The following is a 23,089-nucleotide window of genomic DNA, read 5'->3' on the forward strand; positions in this document are numbered from 1 at the left end:
AAAGTAAACTATCTCCATATTTTTTGGTCCTACCTTATTCTGTTTTTAAATTTGCATGTTGTTTACTGAGTAAATGGTGCTAGTTTGTTGTGTATCGTGATGGTCAACTGAAGCTACATACACACGCGCGTTACTCTTACAATACACATAGCATACTCCACAAATACCCACGTTACTTCACAATTACACATACATGCTATATTCCATCATCTTAAATAGTAAACTTTGAATCCTCTTTTAAAACTTTTTCTTTACATTATAGAACTTTTTTTGTTATTTTTCTTCTGATCTTTATTCTCTCCATCTTTCTATCATCCTTATTATGATTTACCGTAGTTGAACATTAATGTATGTATTGTGGGTAACGGATTGGTGGTAGCAAGGGAATCATCAGCAACTGGACACATCCATTTATTTCCATCTTTCTATATATATAATAATTCTTGAGAAACGGTAAGACGATATAAGATTTGTGTGTGTACTTGTAATGTTTGCTGCACTACGTTACGATACAGGCTTTGGGTCCAACATGCTGTCGATATCCCGAATAGATCCGTAATTGCTTTTTCAATAAAGTTGTCAGAGCCATGGAATTTTGTTTATGGTTGATGTGTGTATGGCAGAGGCAGGGACAAACCTTAGCCATCAACTCTGAAGACTAAGACCAAAATATTCTATATCTGCATTGGTTCTAGTTTTGGAAATCTGCAGGTGATAAATTAGAAAGTGGTACTCGGATGCAGATCAGCCATAAAGTTTGGATGAGCTTGGTAGTATTGTTATTTGAGTGTCAAGTCATTACAAAAGTTTAATGTAAGTATCTAGTTTTTAAGAGAAAGGACCTATGTGACTAAAAGTGGTTAATTGTTAAATCAACGGAATATGAGAAGTTGATTGGAAAAGAAATTGGTACCAATAGAAAACCAACAATGTGATGTAAGAACAGGTCAGCAAAATTTTAATATAAAGGACTGAGGAAAGCTTTATTAATTATAAACTCATTCTCTGTACACTCCTTGATTTATCATTGTGAACCCAACATATTTCAAGACTAAATTATAAAAGCTGAGATTTTTTTTTTACAGAACCAGAAACTTCTCCAACCCTATTTACTATATTAGAAAATTGCTCACATCTTGAGAAAATACACTCACTACTGACATAAAACCATCACATTTTAACACTTACTCATTGTCAAACTGTGTCCTCTGTATCTTCTGTTGATATTTAAATATATCTGCATTTTTGGATTGGCTAATTGTAGCCCTCATATTCTTCTTAAATCCATTTGATACTTCCAGTTTTACTTCCACAACACTATTTCATCAAAAACTTGTTCTTGCTCAAACCTTTCTCTTCAGTTCTGTATCTCTTTAGCCCATCCTCCCTCTTTCTGCTAACCAGTTACAATAACCATACCATTTATAGGAAGTGTATTTGATAATGATGATGTTTGTAAGAGGATCTTCAACTAGAGTGGTGTGATATTGACTGTTAAATTTGAAAGAAAATTTCTGATATTTGTTCATCATGACGTAATGAGATGGTTGTTGTTGGAAACATTTATATACTGCTGGTCTAGTTATCATTGCAGAACTGCAGAAAAAGTTCCAAATCTGAAAGAATGGTCTAGATTTGAACGGTATAAAGCTCAACATGGAAAAGAATGAAGTAATAAATAGTTATAACAGATAGCAGAAATTTCCAGTACCATTAGATGGAACCTTAATACTTCTTTAATCACTGCAAGTAATGGGTGTACAGAGTGTAGTGAGATCTCTTGTAGATTCACGAAACTAAGACTTCATATGTCATGTGTAGAAGTAGTTTAGTAGTTAGAAGCAACCTTGCAACAAAGCCCAGAGTCTGTGCAGATGGTTCTGTGGTAGATAGTTTCTGTTACCCAGGTGAGTTGTCATCTAGAAGTTATGATTGTGTAGTAAAATAATTGATGTCTGTTGGTTTCAGCAATGAAGATTTAGTTGTTTGATTTCAACTGAATTAGTGTATAAGTGCATGAACATTCCACAGACATTTGTATCCTTATTTGCAATGCTCAGACAAAATCAGCATGGCATAGTTTGTGTCAATACTGTACCTTTTAAATCATAGGTACAATTCATCCAACAGGCTTCTATGCAGTTTCTGGTATGCAATTTTACTAACATGGTATGAGTTAACTTAAGGCCATACAAAAAATTAAATGGCATTCCAGATGCTATGCAGTGGGATTGAACCCAGAACCCCATGGTTGTGAAGCAAGCTTAACCATTTGGTTATACTGTATAGCAGTCTATGAATAAAAAGTATACTGTAGTACATTGTGAGACAGCTCTCAGTATGGAAGATCTGTGGAGGTTGGTGAGAAGCATGTTGGCTATGATCTTTTGGATTTTTAACCTTTTAACATTTAATCTGGCCCCAATATTCTATTTGTTTTCTGTTCAAACTAACCAGGTCTAGCCTCTCACACCTACCCTACAATGTCTTCCTAAAAAATAGACAATCACATCATTGAAATCTCAAAGCTACGAGACAATACATGACTAATTCAAAACAATATGAATAAATAGGTTTTACATTTCACTGAGTAATTTAAACACTAAAGGGTTGAAAGTAAGTAGCAAATAGAGGTGGGGCACTTGGGTGGGAGTACAACTGGGTATTAACCCTTTAGCATTCAGATTATTCTGTCAAAAATAATGCTTATTTATCCACATCATTTTGAATTAACCCTGCATTATCTCATAGCTTTGAGATTTTGATGAGGTAACTGCTAATTTTTAGAATAATATTGTAGAGTTGGTTTGAGAGGCCACAGCTTGCCAGTTTGAACATAAAACATGTAGAATATTTTGGCCAGTTTAAATGCTTAAGGGTTAAAGTTGTCAGCCTGTGTATACAAGAGATTGGTGTGTGCTGGAATGGACATGTGATGATGTTATCATTTAGCTCCAGGCCATCCTTGATGAAGCATACTTAATATTTTTATTGCTCTCTAACTCCTGCTCAACCACTCCCATCTTCTCGTCTAAAATGTGAGTAGCCATGTAACTCCTCTGCAGCAAGAAACCTGTTCTGCTGTGTTCCCTTCTCTTCAACTTTTACCTCTCATCACCTAACATAAAGTTGCAACTTCATTAGTGTTGGTGGCACAAAAAAATAGAGCACCCAGTACATGCTGTAAAGTAGTTGGCATTAAGAAGGAAGTCCTTGGGCTCACAATGTTCTGTCAAACCATGGAAGATAGTATCAATCACCTACCCAGCTACCTCAGGCAACTTATTAAAGAAACCATGCCAAAGCTGACACGGTAGGTTTTACTTGAATTTTAAGATGCTCAGCTAATAATCAGAGCTAGCTTTTGTAACGCAGTTTTGACAATGTAGAATCACCACAAAGGATCATGTCTGAAATTGTGAGTTCTAGCATTTGTTGCAGCTTTGAGAGCTTATATTTGGATTGTGGAGAGACGAGCATCTTTGCCATGATATTTCTATGCAGAATGCAATAAAATGTTTTGTTGATTTCCATATCTTGAAGTAAAGATACTGTCAATGTAATTGAAGGTTATGATGATGTTAAGAACAGCTGAATTATTTTCTCCTCAGTTTTCCAAAGCAAGGTTCCATAAGTGCACAATGTAAGAAATCTGATCTGTAGATAGACCTGTACTGGTGAACACTGGGAAGGTAATAAAGAAGTTGGTTATTTACATGCACTTCCATCACCCTTCAATGAAAGGGATTGTTGACTAGATCCAATATGGCACACTACCGTCACCATCATTTAACATGCATTTTTCATGCTGGTATAGTTTGACAGGGGCTGACAAGGCGAAGGAGCCACACCAGATTCCGTTGTCTGTTTTTCTATGGTTTCTACAGGTGAATGCCCTTTCTAACACCAACCACTTTACAGAGTATATTGGGTGCTTTTTATGTGGCACCAACAGAGTCATTAAGTACCTTGCAAGACAGAAATCCCTCAACTGGGATGGGGGGAGTAATGTTGAGGGTGAGTGACTTTTTTTTTTTGCCAGTTGGGAAATTTAAGGCATAGAAGGGCCAGATATAGGAATCTCATTGTAACGTAGATACATGGGTATCCCAGCAGGAAAACAAAGGAGGGGGAGCTGGAGAGTAATCGTGAGAGAGATGATGGCAAAGATATGTCAGGACATGCCCTCAAGGGACATTGGGGGGGGGGGGCTGAGAATAAGTGAGGTGATATAGAGGGTTGAACTGGGTGAGTGGGCAGGATGAGGTAATTGTAGCAAATGGAAAGAAATATAGGAAAAGCTTGAGAGCAGGGGTTGCAGTAAATATGTGAGGGTAATAGCAGGTAAGCAATGAGTTGATGATGGAGAGCAGCAAAGAGGGGAGAGAAGATGCAGAAAGAAGGTGATTGGTGGAGAGAGTAGGCAAGGAAGGAACAATAACTGAGAAAGCCAGGTGACAGAGGAAATGATGGGCCTTAAGGGATGAAATGTGGTTGGGTTTAGGGAGCTATAAGTATTCCCATAGATATGGTTGCATCCTCTGTTGGGAGACAAGATAGTTGATGAAGATGAGAGCTCTTGAAGTGAACTGTTTAAGGATAATGGAAGTACTACATCAGAGTCAGTTGGTTTCAAGTAACCAAAGACATTTTTATACTTTGAAACATCGTGCATGTTCTAGTTAAGCTTCTTTCATTGTTTTGTCATTATATTCAGGAATAGTCTCATGACTAGATCATATCGTCTTCTTTCCTTTTTAAGATAGTAGCATATGACTTGATGGAAATTTGGTTGCTATTCTTAGCTGGTCAGTCAGTTTACTGTGTTGAGGCTTTCATAAGCAAAACAGACAACAGACAGCAAATATAATAATTTTATCAGTAAGTGGGTCATCTTGATTTAAACCAGCCATATCCAACCAAAATATTCTATCTGGTTCATTTTCAAACTGGCCAGATCCAGCCTCTCACACCTACCCTGCAATGTTGTAAAAATAGACAATCACATCATCGAAACCTCGATGCTACAAGATAATGCATGATCAATTCAGAATATTGTGAATACTTAGGTATTACATTTGACAGAATGCTAAAGGATTAAGAGTGGTAGGTTGGAGGATTTTAGAAACTTGTTGCAGATCCTTTGCTGTTTTGGAGATGAGATATTTTGCATTGATGCAAATTGAGCAATTGCATCTCAATTGATAATAGTGACTTCTTCAGGTGTTGTCATAAGAAGTGTCCTCACCTACCTGCACATTTGCAATTCAATCTGCATCTAAATCACTTGGGTGTTGTGGGATTTGGTTGAGTTTGGGACAACATAGCTAGGAAGATAGTATCAGTCACCTACCCAGCTACCTCAGGCAACTTACTAAAGAAACCATGCCAAATCTGACTACTGAAGCTCAATGTGGTTCTGCCACTCACTGGATCCTGTCCAACACATGCCAGCATGGAAAATGAACATTAAATGTTGATGATGATGACAATGATTGACAGAGCCATTCTAACTTTGATAACTGCCAAAGCTTGTATAATTATTATAGCTGATAGAGCCAGTTTAGCTATCATGATTAACAAAACCAGTCTATCATGAGTGATAGAATTAGTTTAACTATTGCAACTAACACTAACAAAGTCATAAAGATGTCATCTCTACATACATAGCTTAATGTATAAAAGATTGCATTGCCAAATCATAAGTATGAAGGAAACACTACACTCAGTGATTTAAACTTGTCTTCAGTATTGGTTGAATTGAAGCACATTTGTTGTCCAGTCAGTGTAAAACTGGTGGACAAAGAGAGAGATGCTTGTCATAGAGTAATCTACTGTACACATGTTAGATGTATGTATTGTATATTAGCTCACTCCCTCCATCAAATCAACATTGCCTGAACACATGGTGTACCACACATCCAGTGTTGAAGTGATTGCAGAGCAATATGAGGTGCTTTGCTCAAGAACATAATGCACCACATGGTCCAGGGATTGAAACCACAATCTGATGATTGTGAGTGCAATTCCCTAACCAATAGGCCATGCACGCTCACACTGTACTGGTACACCTTTCTTGAAAACACCTTCTAATATTAAGCATCAGGCTCTTCGACAGCTGATGTAATTGTCATATAGTCTAGTTATGATGAGGAAAAATACTGTAATCTAACAAATCATGACTGATAAAGCCAGTCTAAATGTAATGACTGACAGTCAATCTAACTATCATATGACAGAGTCTGTTTTTTCCCCTTTTTCCTGTTCTTTTCTTGTTTTGCTAGTTACTTGGCAACCTCACTAGTGCTGGTGCCATATAAAAAAGCACCCAGTACACTCTGTAGAGTGATTGGTGTTAGAAAGAGCTGTAGAGATCATGTCAAAGCTAACATTAGAGCTCAACATGGCTTTGTTGCTCACCAGATCCTGTCAAACTGTCCAACCCATGCCAGCATGGAAAATTAACAGTAAATGATGATGATGATTGACAAAACCAGTCTAACTTTGACAACTGACAAAGCTTGTTTAATTATTATAACCGATAGAGCAAGTTTAACTATCATGATTAACAAAACCAGTCTATCATGAATGATAGAGTTAGTCTATTGCAACTAATACTAACAAAGTCATAAAGATGTCCTCTCTACATACATAGCCTCATATATAAAAGATGGCATTGTCAAATCATAAGACTGAAGGGATCACAGCAGTCAGTGTATTAAACCTGTCTTTTGTATTGCTTTAATTGAAGAGTCAGTCTCTACTTGAAAGGTACTGGAGTTAGTAGATAAGCCTCTGAGATTAACAGCTCATGTCATGTTCCTTGTGTTATGTCCATGTCCAAGACACTTATCTCTAAATGACCAGTTCATTCATAAGTATATATTGGTTTCAAATTATGGCACAAGGCCAGGAATTTCAGGGGAAGGAGTAAGTTGATTAAATTGACCTCAGTGCTCAGCTGGTATTTATTTTATCAACCCTGAAAGGGTAAAAGGCATAGTTGACCATGGCAGAATTTGAAGTCAAAATGTAAGGAGGGATGAAATACTTCTAAGTATTTTGCCTGACACACTAAGAATTCTGCCAGTTCACTGCCTTATTCGTAAGTAGATATTTGCTATGAGCAGCACTATAGAATTGGTGAGTGTTTTAACTGGATTGCAATGCAGAGTTGAGTTCCTCTCATATGAGCTACTTTTAATACAAGGAAACATTTTTTCTTTTACCTATTTAGCTCTTTCAATTTGAATCTATCCAAGACTGCAGTTATTAAAGTGTCCTATTTAAGTTTAAAAGTTTGAACAAAATTATAACAGGAATGCTAACAGGAGATTCTTGTTGATTTGTTCCTGCATAATATCAATATATAAAGTTAGAAATATTATATAATCGCTTTAAACTGGCCATATCAGGCCCAAATATTCTACATGTTTTATGTTTAAACTGAGCTGTGTTCGCATGGATGATGGTACGCTTGCACTAAATGAGGATGCAAAGAAAGAGGTCTGGAGATGCCACTACGATAGATTGCTTAATAAAGAGAATGAATGGGAGAAAGAGAGCCTGCCGTATGTCGACCCAATAGAGGGACCAGCTATCCGAGTTGATAGTACCAGGGTAGATAAAGCAATTAAGAGTATGAAGACCGGGAAAGCCCCCGGCCCATCAGGAATCACTGCAGAGATGCTCAAAATATCTGGCAGTGTTGGCTATAGCCTAGTCACCCGTATTACGAACCAGGTGATACACGAAGGAGTCATACCCAATGACTGGTGTAGCAGCATCATAGTCAACTGCTACAAAGGTAAAGCTGACGCTTTAGATACAAATAATTACAGAGGCATCAAGCTGTTAGATCAGGTTATGAAAGTTACAGAGAGGGTCATAGCCCAACTAATTAGGGAGCGAATCAATTTAGATGAGATGCAGTTTGGGTTTGTGCCAGGTAAAAGCACTACTGATGCCTTATTTCTAGTGAGACAGTTGCAGGAGAAATACCTAGCTAAGGATAAACCTCTGTACCTGGCTTTCGTTGACATGGAGAAAGCCTTTGACAGGGTCAATGAGGAAACTTGGGATAGAAGAATGGTTAGTGAGAGCTGTGCGAGCCATGTACAGAGATGCTGCCAGTAAGGTGAGGGTTGGAAATGAGTACAGCAATGAATTCCGGGTAGAGGTAGGGGTCCACCAAGGTTCCGTCCTCAGCCCCCTCTTATTTACCATAGTCCTCCAGGCAATCACAGAGGAGTTCAAGACAGGTTGCCCCTGGGAGCTCCTCTATGCTGATGACCTTGCCCTAATTGCGGAGTCACTATCAGAACTAGAGGAGAAGTTTCAGGTGTGGAAGCAAGGTCTAGAATTGAAGGGCCTTAGAGTCAACCTAGCTAAAACCAAAATCCTAATAAGTAGGAAGGTAGATAAAACACAAACCCCTTCAGGTAGATGGCCCTGCTCAGTATGTAGAAAAGGAGTAGGTAGTAACTCTATAAGATGTACCCGGTGCAAGCTATGGACACATAAGAGGTGCAGCAACATCAAAGGCAGGTTAACTAGCAAGTTAGTTTTTGTTTGTGGCAGATGTTCAGGTGCAATAAAGACTGCAAACAAACAGGAAACAACTTCTATCTCATTCCAGGGTGAAAAACTAGAGGTAGTCGATAGCTTCCGCTATCTGGGCGACCAAGTTAGTAGTGGGGGTGGGTGCGCTGAAAGTGTAGCTGCTAGAATAAGAATAGCCTGGGCAAAGTTTAGAGAGCTCTTACCCCTGCTGGCGACAAAGGGACTCTCACTCAGAGTAACAGGCAGACTGTATGACGCATGCGTACGAACAACCATGCTACATGGCAGTGAAACATGGGCTGTAACTGCTGAGGACATACGTAAGCTCGCAAGGAATGAAGCCAGTATGCTCCGTTGGATGTGTAATGTCAATGTGAATACCCGTCAGAGTGTAAGTATCTTGAGAGAAAAGCTGAACATTAGAAGCATCAGTTGTGGCGTGCAAGAGAGACGATTGCGCTGGTATGAACATGTGGTGAGAATGGAGGAGGATAGCTGCGTGAAAAAGTGCCACACCCTAACAGTTGAGGGAACCCGTGGAAGAGGTAGGCCCAGGAAGACCTGGGCTGAGGTGGTGAGGCAAGACCTTCGTACATTGGGCCTCACCGAGGCGATGACTACTGACCGAGACCTTTGGAAATGTGCTGTGTGTGAGAAGACCCGGCAAGCCAAGTAAGATCGTTGCCAGTGCCCCTGGACTGGTTCTTGTGCGGGTGGCACATGAGATGCACCATTTTGAGCGTGGCCGTTGCCAGTACCGCCTGACTGGCTCCTGTAGGATTTTCAAGCGAGATCGTTGCCAGTGCCCCTGGACTGGCTTGTGCGGGTGGCACATAAAAGACACCATTTCGAGCGTGGCCGTTTTCGTGCGGGTGACACATAAAAGCACCCACTACACTCTCTGAGTGGTTGGCGTTAGGAAGGGCATCCAGCTGTAGAAACTCTGCCAAATTAGATTGGAGCCTGGTGTTGCCATCCGGTTTCACCAGTCCTCAGTCAAATCATCCAACCCATGCTAGCATGGAAAGCGGACGTTAAACGATGATGATGATGATAATTGAAGTCTTGAAGCTGCAAGATAATGCATGATTAATTCAAACTGATTTGAGTAAATAACCAATATGTTTGATAGAGCAATCTAAATGCTAAAGGGTTAAAGCCCCCCCCCCCCTAACATTTAATTCCATCATCATTTTGCATCTGCTTTCCATGTTGGCATGGGTTGGACAGGTTGTCATGCTCGACATCAATCCTTATTGGGAGCTACTGCTCTCCTAGATAAGTCTGAGGGCCATGCTTCATTCTTGTTTGTTTTTTATTTTTATTGGTCTCAATAGCTGGATGTCTTTCCTGACATCTTTACAGTGTATCTACTAAGTGTGTATTGTGGCACCAGCACTAAAGAAGTTGTCATGTTCTCGACAAAACTAAAGCATCTTCTCAAAGTGCATTTAACCTAAAAAAGGACAAAGTGTAAGTTTTTAGCACTTAAACTGATCATATCCAACCAAACTATTCTACCTGTTTTATGTTCAAACTGACCAGATCCAGCCTTTCACGCATATCCTACAATGTCATTCTAAAAACAGCAATCATTGAAATCTTGAAGCTATGAGACATTGCAGGATTAATTCAAAACAATATGAATGAATAACTATTATATTTGATTGAGTAATTTGAATAGCAAAGGGTTAACTCATATTGTGGTCATTTGCCCATAAATTCATAAGGTTAGGAGATATAATTAAGTTGGTCAGTATGATGGAAAGTGGGGAGGTGCATTGTCAGTTAACTAATAATCACAACTAAAATGTTTCCTAATTTACTTGATTGTTATTTTAACCATGCAAAGAATATGAGACTTCCAGGAAAAGTCGGCATTTGTACTGAGAGGAATTAATGAAATTGGAAGTCATCCATGAGAAGTGGAGTCTTTGCTGGAGTTTTAGTTTTCATTGAAACATCAGATAATAACGTTGTCATTGGGAGGGAATTTCTCATTCATTATTGCTGCAGGTTTGTTGGAACTGCTGGTGATACTAACTGGAGGACAGGATATAAGATTAGAGTAGTAGTAGTAATAATAATAATAATAATAATCCTTTCTACTGAAGGCACAAGGTCTGAAATTTATGGGGAGGGGACTAGTCAATTACATTGACCCCAGCGTTTCATTGGTACTTAATTAAGGATGAAAGGCAAAGTCAACCTCAGCAGAATTTGAACTCAGAATGTAGTGGCAGATGAAATACCACTAAGCATTTCACCTGGCATGCTAACAATTCTGCCAGCTCGCCGATTTAATAATAATAATAATAAGGCAGCAGATAGTATTGATGACCTAGCAACCTCTATGTTTGACTTGGTAGAAATAGCAGTGAAATCTCCCTCAAACCACAAGCTACTATTTCAAGAAAAGTAAAGGATGAATTGGACAATGTGATCTTTGATAAGTACAGAAAGACAAGATGTTCACAATTGGAATGCTTTTGTTCATGAATCTGTTTGATGACTACTAATTTGGGGCTTAACCCATTAGCTTTCAGACTACTCTGTCAAGCATAATGCTTATTTATTCACATTGTCTTAGGATGTTGAGTCTCACGAAGGCAATGACAAGTGACTGAGGCTTGGTGATTCGCTGTGCTTGAGCATACACATCAAGCTTAGTGAAATCGTAGTCATGGCCACTGCCAGTAACATATAATAGGCACCCATGCCTGTGACATGAAAAAGGCACCCAGTGACACATGAAAGATCCCCGGTACACTCTGTGGAGTGGTTGACATTAGGAGGGGCATCCAGTTGCAGAAACCATGCCAAAACAGACTGGAGCCTGGTGCAGCTCTCTGGTTTACCAGTTCCAGTCAAATTGTCTAATCCATGCCAGCATGGAAAATGGACGCTAAATGTTGATGATGATGTTGATGCTTGTTTTGAATTCATCAGGCATTATCTTGTAGCTTTGAGATTTCAATGATGGATTGCTTATTTTAAGAATTTTACATTGTTGGGTAGGTGTGAGAGGCAGGATCTGGCCAGTTTGAACATAGAACAGATAGAATATTTGGGCCCGATATAACTGAGGCTTAAATGCTAAAGAGTTAAATAACAATAACAAGGTTATTAGAAGGTTTTTTTTTAATAAAGAGGCCAGAGAGAAACAAGCAGACATTGGAATTTCTGCCATGGGGCAAAAGATTAAGAAAACACTAAATACTAATTTAACAATAGATGCAAAAGCTTGAATATGTATACAACCCTTACCCTTATTAAAGACAATAATTGACTTTTGGCTGAAAGTGATTTACCTCAGTTTTACTCTTTTAAAATTTTTTTGTTTTTCTTAAGTTTTTAGAAATGGTAGGAGATAATATTCTATTCTATTCTTTTATTCTATGTCGTATTGAAATTAGGTTTTTATGATTCATTGTATTCAAGGGCTAAGATAGTTCTGCTTCATTAATGGACTAGAGATATATATTTTATCAGTTTTAGACTGGAAGAGACTTACCTTATTTCCATTGAAATACACTGCCCTTTCTGTTCAATTAAGATTGAAAGTAATCAAGAATTTAATGCAATAACTTTGTCTTTAGTATGTCCATATTTGGATATAAACTAACATGAAATTTTAATCCTTTAGCATTTACGCCAGCCACATCTGGCCCAAATGTTCCACCTGTTTTATATTCAAATTAGCCAAATCCAGCCTCTCACACCTATTCTACAATGCCCTTCTAAAAAATAATCAAATGTGAGATAATGCATGATTAATTCAAAACATTGTTTAGCAAGTCAATATCAAAGTCAATATTCTTAGATATCATGTGATCCTTCTTGCATAAAACTATCTTAAATTTTTCTTTATGCCCTATAACCAGATTATTATAGCATTAGTTAACTATTATCAGGAATTTTACCTAAAGTCTTTGCAAGCTGCTGGAATGAAACTGTTATATTGATTTTCATTTGCTCTTGATTTCTCCAATTTTTAGCTGTATTTCTGCATTCTAACTTTAACCACTTGGATTTTTGTTTTCTTTAATTAGATTGCCCTAAGACTTACATATGTAGTTACCATTTTGAATGTTGTAGAGAATTAGTTCAGAGCACCTCAAGTGCTACATTTAGCCTCTTAACAAAAATGGATCCTCCATTGATTGGTAGATATAAAAAGAGACTAGACAGAATTTTGATTGCAGTATGCCTGACTGTCACACTGTGTCCCACATTGGTGATTCTCCGTGAGAAAAAGCCAAAGAGGAACTCTGTATGTGGTTGCTTAACCTGCTAGAAATATCAAATCACATGTTATCTTCTTAAAAAAATAGAGGAAAGTTTTGGATAATACGCTATTGTGTACAAATACATGCCCACACGACATCATCATCATTGTTGTCATCATCATCATATGTCCATTTTTCCATGTTTGTACGGGTCAGATGGAATTTGTTGAGACAAATTTTCTATGTCCAGATGCCTTCCTCTTGCAACCATCACCTGTTTCCAAGTAAGCTATAATTTCCTATAGCTAGACATGCTCACTTGTATGACGATTCTCATTTGCAACCACCACATGATGTCAAGACAAGGGTACACACTAACACATACACATGCACATGTATGTATACATATACAGTAATGCCTTGCTATACGAGTTAATTTGTTCCTGGAGACTGCTCGTAAAGTAAGGTATTACTGTATATATATGACTAGCTTCTTTCAGTTTCCATCTACCAAATCCAATTCTCAATTCTTTGGTCAGCCCAGGGCTGTAGTCAAAGACACTTACCAAAAGTACTACACAGTGAGACCAAATCCTAGGCCATATGATTGGGAAGCAAGCTTCTTAATCAAAAAGCCATGCCTGAGTAAACAACAAGATGGACACGGCTGAAATACCATTAATTGATGGTGTGTTCAAATTAGATCTGACCAAGATTAAACAAACAACAGAAACTTCTATAGTAAGGTATGATTGACAACGTCCATAAACCAAGATATTATTTTGTGTAACATTTTCTGAAATCGTGGTGTCTCCATACTGATATGGTGCTGAGCGTTTAATAAAATAACATAAAACTTGTTTTCAAACTTGAGGTGGTTACATGCTAACATACTAAAAGTATTTTCACTATTGTAGTTAGTATTGGCTATGCTATTAATAAAAAAAAAAAAGGGTTATTGTGTTCAGATATGTTCACTACAGTTCTACAGTATTCACAACTATATTGCCCTATGCAGGGTTGGCTTAAGGTACTGGTAACTCTGGCAGCCGCCCGGGGCACCAAGGAGGGCGTGTCAAAGACAAGGAAATTTCCATGAGCGTCAGCTTGTACACGCCGAAGTTCAGCTTGCCTGGGGCGCCAGCAACCCTAGGGCTGGCCCTAATACCATGTTCAGTATTGTATTGTTGTGTGTTCACTACTGTATTGTAATATTGAAGTGAAACATATTTACACAGTAGTAGGAGTACTACTATTCTGCTGTATATGTACTGTAATGTGTTTTGTGGTGATATGTTCTGTTGTAGTGCACAGTATTTCTACTATGTTGTACAGGGGTTGGACAAAATAATGGAAACACCTAGCATCATGATTTTGAATATTTATAAAACCATCAAAAGCTTGTTTATTTTTATGCTTTTTGATTTATTATTAGTGTTGCCTAATATGTTTTGCTAAAATTGCTGTTTCTTTTCAGATATCATCAGAAAAAGGTAATTAAAATTCATTAGAATGACAGATCTATCAGACTTTCAAAGAGGTCAAATTGTTGGTGTTCGTATGGCAGGCGCTAGCATAACGAAAACAGCCAAAATGTTTATCAAGAAGTACTGTCTCGAAAGCAATGACAGCCTTTAAGAAAGACGGAAAAACTTTCTCATCAAAACAAAACTCTGGAAGAAAACCAAAACTTTCAGATAGGGACCGTCAGACTCTTATGCAAATTGTTAGAAAAGATCACAAAAGTACTGCTCCTGAAATTACTGCAGAGCTTAATGACCACTTTGAGAACTCAGTTTCCGCAAAAACTGTTTGCCGGGAGCTGCATAAAGCCGGATTTCATGGGAGGGCTGCAATTAGAAAACCACTACTTTCAAAAACAAATGTTGCAAAGCGTTTAGAGTGGAGTAAAAACCTACTGAATTGGTCCCTAGAGCAATGGAAGAATGTTATTTTCTCGGACGAGTCATCCTTTACCTTATTTCCGACTACCGGCCGAGTATACGTGTAGAGACAGCCAAAAGAAGCATTTGACCCAGACTGCCTTCTTCCAACAGTTAAACATGGAGGGGGATCTGTGATGATCTGGGGTGGGGGGTTGCTATATCTTTGAAATCCGCTGGCCCAATGATTTCCCATCATGGCAGAATTAATAGTCAAGACTATTTAAAGCATTTTATCTGATCAAATTCATCCTATGGTTGCGGATCTGTTTCTGCAGGGAAACGCAATCTTTCAGGATGATAATGCACCAATTCACACAGCTAAAGTTGTTACTGAATGACACAAGGAACATTCTAGTGAAGGTGAACATCTTATCTGGCCACCACAGTCCCCAGATCTCAATATTATTGAACATTTATGGTGCATTTTAGAAAAACAAGTAAGGAGTCAATATCCTCCACCATCGTCACTACAAGAACTAGAGATTATTTTAACTGAAGAATGGACAAAAATTCCTTTGTAAACAATTCAAATTTTGTATGAGTCCATACCTCATAGAATTCAAGCTGTAATTACTGTAAAGGCAGTCTTACCCCATATTAAAATAAATTTGTTTGAAATTTTAAGGTGTTTCCATTATTTTGTCCAACCCCTGTATGCTCACTACAATACTTCAGTATGTTCACTAATGACTGCATTTTATTTAATTGTGTAAATTATGTGTATACTGTACTATATTATTCCCTATTGCAATATGTGTGTAAGTTATTTTCTCTATTTCTTTAATTCAATGTGATCTTCATAATATTTTTTCTGTCTATTGCAGCGCCCTTCACTAAAATGAAGCGGTGTGCCATGAAAACGTATGGTAGATCATCTGAATCTGCTTCAAGTCGTGCCTTTGATGATATAATACATAACAAAAATAATAAAAGCTTAACAGTAAAAGCATCACCTCTTATTCAAAAATGGGGAAAAACTTCCTTCACAGCAGTACGTGGAAGAAGAGAAAGGGATCCAGAAGCAAAAATTGCCAGAGATAGAGAAATGGAAGTATCTAAAAGAACTCGTTTTGATGACGATATTTCTGATGACCCTTTTAGCTTTGAATCTGAAGACTTAAAAGGAACAAGCCGTAGTTCCATAACTATGGTACCTCTGCATTCAAATGCATCACAGAAAAATATTATTGTCACAGCTCCTGCTGTTGGCATTGTAACCAAGAAGAATTTCAATGACTACAATATTGATCCTGCGGCAGTAAAACCATTGCCTAACACAGATCCTGATAAAGTATTGTACAGGTCAGCTAAGACCTACTCTGTAAGTCCGACTAAACGAACTGATAATATGCGTCAATCTACGATAGACCAATTTACTAATTTGCACAGTGGTCCACAAGAACGACTCTCTTTGGATTCTTCTCCTCAGAAAATGACCATCAAGGTCAGTGATTATTCATACTCACAGAAATTCTTCCTTTCTCAAAATAACTCTGGTGTTTCTACCCAACATTCCAACAGTCCAGAACCTTCATCTTGCATCACATTGAGTGCTCAATCTTCTCCTGAGAAACTGATATCTGTTTTAAGCAATTTGCCTCCATCTGAAGAGAATACTGATGATGACAGTTATAAATTTAAACGGAAACCTATATTCCGCACATATACAAATCATAAACTGCCTGTGTCTGTTGTTCCAACCAGCTCTCCTTCTAAACATATGGTAAAATCAACAACCAAGACTAAAGCACCCATCAGTGCCCATGCATCTAACACTGTTTTATGTGACACTCAAGACAGTTTCACAAACAGTACGGTCATCTCTCGGAGTGAAGTGAAAAATAAACGTGGCACAACCATAATATTTCTTTGTAAGCCAAAAGGAATGGACAATATCAAAAGTTTAAAGAAAACTCCGAGGGAAACTGCCAGTGAGTTATTTGATAAGATTATTAAAAAGAAATCAGTGAATGTAAGTGAAGAGAAGCAACCAAATATCATTTCTCCAAGCAGCCCTGTTTTTTCAGAAAGTAGTGATGAAGGGCCACCTCCACTTTCTCCTGAAGAGGTACGAAAAGGCTTAGATGAAATTGAGAAAGGTGGATCATCCCAGTTGAATTTTGCTGAGGTTGATGTTGAGATGTTCAATGATCATTCCGATGAAGAATCTATAAAATTGTTTTCACTGGACGACAAAGATGATTCTACGGGATCTGATGGGCCCAGCAAGAAAGAAGTTAATTCTACCAATGTGTTAAAGCACCATGAATATGATGATCTGTTTAAGTTAGATGAAGATGATGACTTTGATTTTATGAATGACTCATGTAATTCTGTGTCGAACAATGATGATCATGACTCTCCGAATGCAGATATTTTTGATCTTGATGATACTTATGACAAATCATTAACTATGAAAACAGCTAAAACTTACACCCGTCAGACAATAAAAGAAAAACCAACTGAAAGGAAAATATTTAAGTCTAAAAATACTAGATATTCTATCTCTGGATCTGGTCAAACTAAATTATTGAGTAAAAGCCCAAAGAAGGTAAGTCCAGCTTTTCCATTTTCAACTTACCCCTTTCATACCATTTAAGCATTTCAGGCCCTGTACAGTCATTCACACCTCAGATTTGATCTGCAGCAAATTATTTAAAAATAACTCAATCAAAAATATTTTTATAGGAATAAGCAAGGTACCTAAAACCTTCAAGTGGTTGCTTGAAATAGCAGCCAAATTTTCATCAAATCACATCCCACTATTTTTATTGTATTATATCTTCTTTTCCATGCTGGCACAGCTCGAACGATTTTTGTTAGCTACTTTAGCCCCAAGCCTTCTGAATGGATCTGATAGATGGAAACTGAAAGAAGCCTGTCATGCCACATGAAAAGCACTCGTACCAATTTTGCATAAAAGTGCTTGTGCCCATGCCACGTTTAAATCACTCAGTACACACTGTACAGTGGTTGACATTAGGAAGGGCATCCAGTTGTAGAAACCAAGCCAAATCAGACAGAGGCCTGGTGCAGCTCTCTGACCACTTGGTTCCAGATTCAGTCTCATTAGGTGGCACCTTGGGATTGCTGTAAGTATAGCTGTGTGATTAAGAAGCTTTCTTCTGGGTTCAGTTTCACTGCAAAGCCTTATGAGTGGATTTGACAGATGGAAACTGAAAAAAGCTCATTATATATATATTTGTATGTGTGTGTGTGTTTGTTGTAAACAATTGTCACCGTTACATAAGTGTTGTCCCTCGTTTTCAATCTTCCATGAAAACATGTCTGGCCTTGGGGAAATATTACCTTACTTGGCAACAAGAAAGGCATCTGACCATAGAAAATCATCTGCAGCAAATTCAATCTGACCCATACCAGCTTGGAAAAGTGGACATTAAAAGAATGATGATGATAAATATTTTCCTTCTTTGTTGTCCCCACTCTCACTCAAGGATGCAGGCACTCCCGGTTGGGAACTCCTGTAGTAAGGAGAGATACAGGCACTGGCCTCTATGCTTTACAACATGAATATAAACAATGATGGGTGATGTCAGTAGCTAGTGATAGTGCTTAGGAAAAAAAATATTGGTGAAGCATAATCACTCTGATGTCTGAATGTTGTGTTAAGTGTACAAGTGTCTGTGGAATCCTTAGCCATTTATGCTATAATTTAGCAAGTAGTACTGGTCAGTGACTGTTTGGAGTATTCAGTGTCAAAACTGGCATAAGATCTGCTTAACACATTAGTATATAAACCTGCCATAACCAGCAAAAGTATTCTACCTGCTTTGTGTTCAAACTGGCCAGATTCAGCCTCTTACACTTACCCTACAATGTTAGTCTTAAACAACAACAGTTGTCAAGTTGTTGTGTGCGGAATAAACACACACACACATATATACACATATATATAATGGGCTTCCACACAGTTTGCCCCTACTGAATTCACTCACAAAGCATTGGTTTGTTTGGGGCTGTAGTAGATGACACTTGTCCATGGTGCTGCACAGTGGGACTGAACCCAAAACCCCATGATTGCAATGTGAACTTCTCAACCACACTGTTAAGCCTATAATATATATTATTGTTGTTGTTGTTTAACCTCTGATTGAGCAATTCTATGACTAAAGCCATTCAAATCGTGACTATTCTGATTTTCAGGCAGTATATATATATATATATATATATATATATATATATATATACCTTCGTGACTGGCCTTCGTGCTGGTGGCATGTAAAAGCACCCACTACACTCTCAGAGTGGTTGGCGTTAGGAAGGGCATCCAGCTGTAGAAACTCTGCCAAATCAGATTGGAGCCTGGTGTAGCCATCTGGTTTCACCAGTCCTCAGTCAAATCGTCCAACCCATGCTAGCATGGAAAGTAGACGTTAAACGACGATGATGATATATTGCATATGTCTATAAAGGCAACAATTTATAATTAAATCCATCAGGTGTGGTATCCAGTGGATGTGAAATTGAAGAATAGATGAGAATGATGGATATGTTGGGGTTTGACAGTGAGAAATTTCTGCTGGTTTTGACACCAGCTCTATAGAATGGGTTTTAGCAGATAGAATATATAGTATTTCTCTGCTAAATATGTGTTAGAGCTCTTCATTACGTTTCTGAAAGTTGCTGCTTTTTTTTTCTTTTTTAAGATTTTCCATGAAATTGTGATGTCCTCTTTCCCTGTCTGTGTTTGGAATGCAATGTTTATTTTGTGACTATGTTTCAAGGAAATGATTTTGGTAAAGGCAGTACTTTTAGTGATTATGTTTTAGTTATTGCTTATGCCTGTATAAATTATAATTCCACTCTGATCAAGTAGAACTGTAATTTATAATGAAAGACATTCTAGCCATGATCATTATTTTTCATTTGCAGGCAGTAAACTGCATTATTCATTAGGTCTTTCATTTTTTAAAAGTGAGTAGTGGTTAAAAAGAAAAGAGATCTACGTAGAGGATCTTGTCTCTAACAATAGTGGATATGACTTCTTTTCATGCAGGAATTAACTGTAAGTGCATTGACCTAACAAATCCAGCTCACTGACTTTATTTTGGTGCTGTGAATCACCTGGAACTCAAACTCTGTATATGTTATAAACACGTTTATTTACGTATTTGTTGTGGTGGTTGCTCCAATAGAAGTTCAAATGTGAAGTTTGTGTTGAAGTGACAGAATGGCTTCAGGTCAAATTGACTTGAGATTCAAAGCTTCTGGAGATAACATGGCCATGAGAACTGCGCCTACGGTTCATGCTGAATTTGAAATGCATGTTTCTGTGTCAGAATTGCAGTTCCATTGGAACATCTGAATATGTAGTGAAACATGTCTATCCTTGTTCCTGGTCTTCAAGATCTGCTTCAGATTCAGGTTGGGTACTGACATTCCACTGCAATTTTCTTCTTGTATCTCCTCTAACCATGTTGTTTCTATTCAATCTTGTTACCAACAGTCATCATGCCACTGTTTGTCTATCTCTGTTTTCCAGTACACTCTTACTCTGTCTCTTCGTTACTTTTCTATTACTCCTTTCTTCTATCATGCTGCCTTAAATGAAAGAAGATAGCAATGCATGTCCATCACTCCCTGCTTGCTGTCTAGTTTACCCTGTCATTCTAACTATTTGGTGCCAGAGGCACTGGTCTATTAGCTTGGGCACCACATGGTATGTTCTGACATGCTCTTTACCAAATCATCTTACCTGGTGCCATAGAGACTGCACTACTCTTCCATTGACAACTTTATGCTATTTACAATTACTCTTACATCAAAGACTGATGCAATGTACAGGATGCACCTTCAGCCTTGGCAGGTAGCATGTGAGACAACTATCTGTCCATTTGTAATTTTAACCCTGCAAAGATCCTCTCTTTGTAAATTAGGTGCAGAGTAGAGAAAATGTTAGGCTATGCCTATAAAAGTTTCAATGTGACTATGACATCAACACTGTCTGGCTACTGCTGTGGACTTGTACAAGGCAGCCCTTATACCCACCTGTTAGTCATCTCTGGCTGCTAAATCTCTGATAATCTGGGCATGATATTAGAGGAGATTCAAGGCCATTCCTCTACCATGTTTTTATGGCCTAAAATAGAGGCAACCTTTATACTTAGCAATGTTTATTGCTGCAATGAACCTCCTGACAGCTAATCCTCCATTCTGGTATCAAGAACAGCAAGAATAAAGACCAATGCAGGTCTTTATTCTTCATTTGCCTTCATCTGGTAGTGTGATAGAAAAATGTCACTTTTTACACGTCCAGTTGTGTAGGAGAGGAAGAAAGATACAAGCAAACAACAACATGAAGAAAACCTAGCTCTCTTTGGTTTTGTTGGGTGGGGGAGAGCTAGTAAAGGAATGAAAGGAGACAGCATGGGGTCATTGGTCTTGAGAAAGAAGACAACTTCTTTAGTGCCTGTATCACAATAAAGTTCATTCTTGCTGTAAAGTGGGTGATGATAGGAAGGGCATCTAGAGCCTTAGAAACTATGCCAAAAAGTGGAATATATGACAAGACATGGAACCTAACCCACCTAGGAAAGCAGTAATTCTGAATAACTACTGGCTTAGACTAGCAGAATATGTCCAGTCCCTGCCAGTATGTAAAAGCAGATATAAAAATGATGATGATTTTTATACTCCAGCCTCTTGCCTCATGTACTTTATGGCCAACTCTTGATTCTTTCCACTTTCTGAGAAAGATGCATTTGGTCATGTACTTTATTTGATACCATGAATGTCATGAAGCTAGCAGTTATAAAAATAGTTCAGTACTCTTATTGGATTCCTTTATTTTTGTGTGTAGATTATGATTTAGATTGAATTGAGACTATCTCTGCCTTGAAAAATCCAACAATTTTTTTTGATTCTGTGGTGCACTGTCAGATCAAGCAAAAAATTACTGATATATTTTACAAGGAAAATTAAAAATAAGAACCTCTTTAATGTTAAAACTTCAAAAAAAAAAAGTGAAGAAAACTATTGTTTTATTTACTAAACCTACCTATAACAGAATTATCAATAACATGTTTTTTTCAAGATGCTGAAGCATTAGGTTGGGTTTTCTATATCCTTAAATGATATTTAAAAAAAAATCTCTGGCACACTAAGACACCTCTTGTGCTACGCTGTTTTTGAACCACTATTTTATTAACCAGTTATACAATAAAATATTAATGTGGGTTATAATATAAGTGGAATGCTACAGCTGCCAAGAATGTCTCCACTTCAGGTGCAGCTTACTCTCAAATACATTTGACTATTATGAAACTGATAGTCAGCCAAAGATAACATTACAAATGAAGAAGGAAAAGACCCAGAAAAATCATCTGAATGCTGGAGTGGGAAGCTACCAATGATGTTTCCATAGACTTAGGCTTCAGTTTTTTTCTTTGGCTGCTGCGTCTTGTCTGTGCTGTAGATGACACAAGAGCCTGTTCATCATCATCATTTGATGGTCATTGTCCATGCTGGCATGGGTTGGACAGTTTGACCAGAGCTGGCAAACTGAGGAGCTGCACCAGACTCCAGTCTGATTTGGCATGGTTTCTACAGCTGGATGCCCTTCCTAATGCCAATCACTTTACAGAATGTGCTGAGTGCTTTTATGTGACACCAAACAGGTGCTTTTACATGCTGCCACATGGGCACTTTTATGTGGAACCACATGGATGCTCTTACATGGCACTGCATGGGTGCTCTATGTGACACCATCATGAGTGCTTTACACCACCAGAAAGGCCAGTCTTAACACTTCTGCTGCAGAGAATGTGGTCTGATCAATAAGTATCCAGACTGTTGCCATAGTAATGAAGCTAAAGCATGTGGAGTGAAGTCGCTTGGCACAGATTGACCTTGAACTCTGCTGTGCATGCGCCCTAAGTTTTAACATTCTAGCTCACTTTTGCTGTTTACAGCAGTGCTTGGAAGGAAGGTATGTAACATGTGAGTGTCGTATTGACCATGACAGAAAACATTGAGTAGAGAATCTGTATCAAATTTTGCCAAAAGCTTGGCAATACCTGCTCAAAGGCCTACGCAAAGTTTTCAAACAGTTTTCATCATTCCCGACACAAGGAGATTTTGTGCAACTGAAACCCGAGTGTCTTTTTGGTCAGCTGAAAGCAATTTTGGCACAAACTTGGCAGACACGCATCACATACCCAAATCTTCAGTGATAATGGACTGAACTGAACCGTAACTAATCTGCACATCCTCTGACAACTCACGGATGGTAATTCAATGATTTCCCCTCACAGTTGCTCATAATCATCTGCGATATTTTTCTCAGTTCTGCTGGTTGTGGGTCTCCCAGAATGTTTGTCACTATTGACATTT

General features: G+C 38.1%; 1 protein-coding gene across 1 annotated transcript in view; it reads left to right on the forward strand.

Moving 5' to 3' along the window:
* LOC106877404 (wings apart-like protein homolog) overlaps positions 1 to 23,089 on the forward strand; it is a 215,924-nt gene that overhangs the window by 1,337 nt on the left and 191,498 nt on the right. Inside the window, exon 2 of the mRNA XM_089349203.1 lies at positions 15,562 to 17,288. Coding sequence (XP_089205329.1) covers positions 15,576 to 17,288 — 1,713 coding nt within the window. The 5' untranslated portion in view covers positions 15,562 to 15,575. The remainder of the gene's footprint in view (positions 1 to 15,561; positions 17,289 to 23,089) is intronic.

The sequence above is a fragment of the Octopus bimaculoides genome, chromosome 3, assembly GCF_046866305.1.
Source record: "Octopus bimaculoides isolate indiv1 chromosome 3, ASM4686630v1, whole genome shotgun sequence".
NCBI classification, from domain to species: Eukaryota; Metazoa; Mollusca; class Cephalopoda; order Octopoda; family Octopodidae; genus Octopus; species Octopus bimaculoides.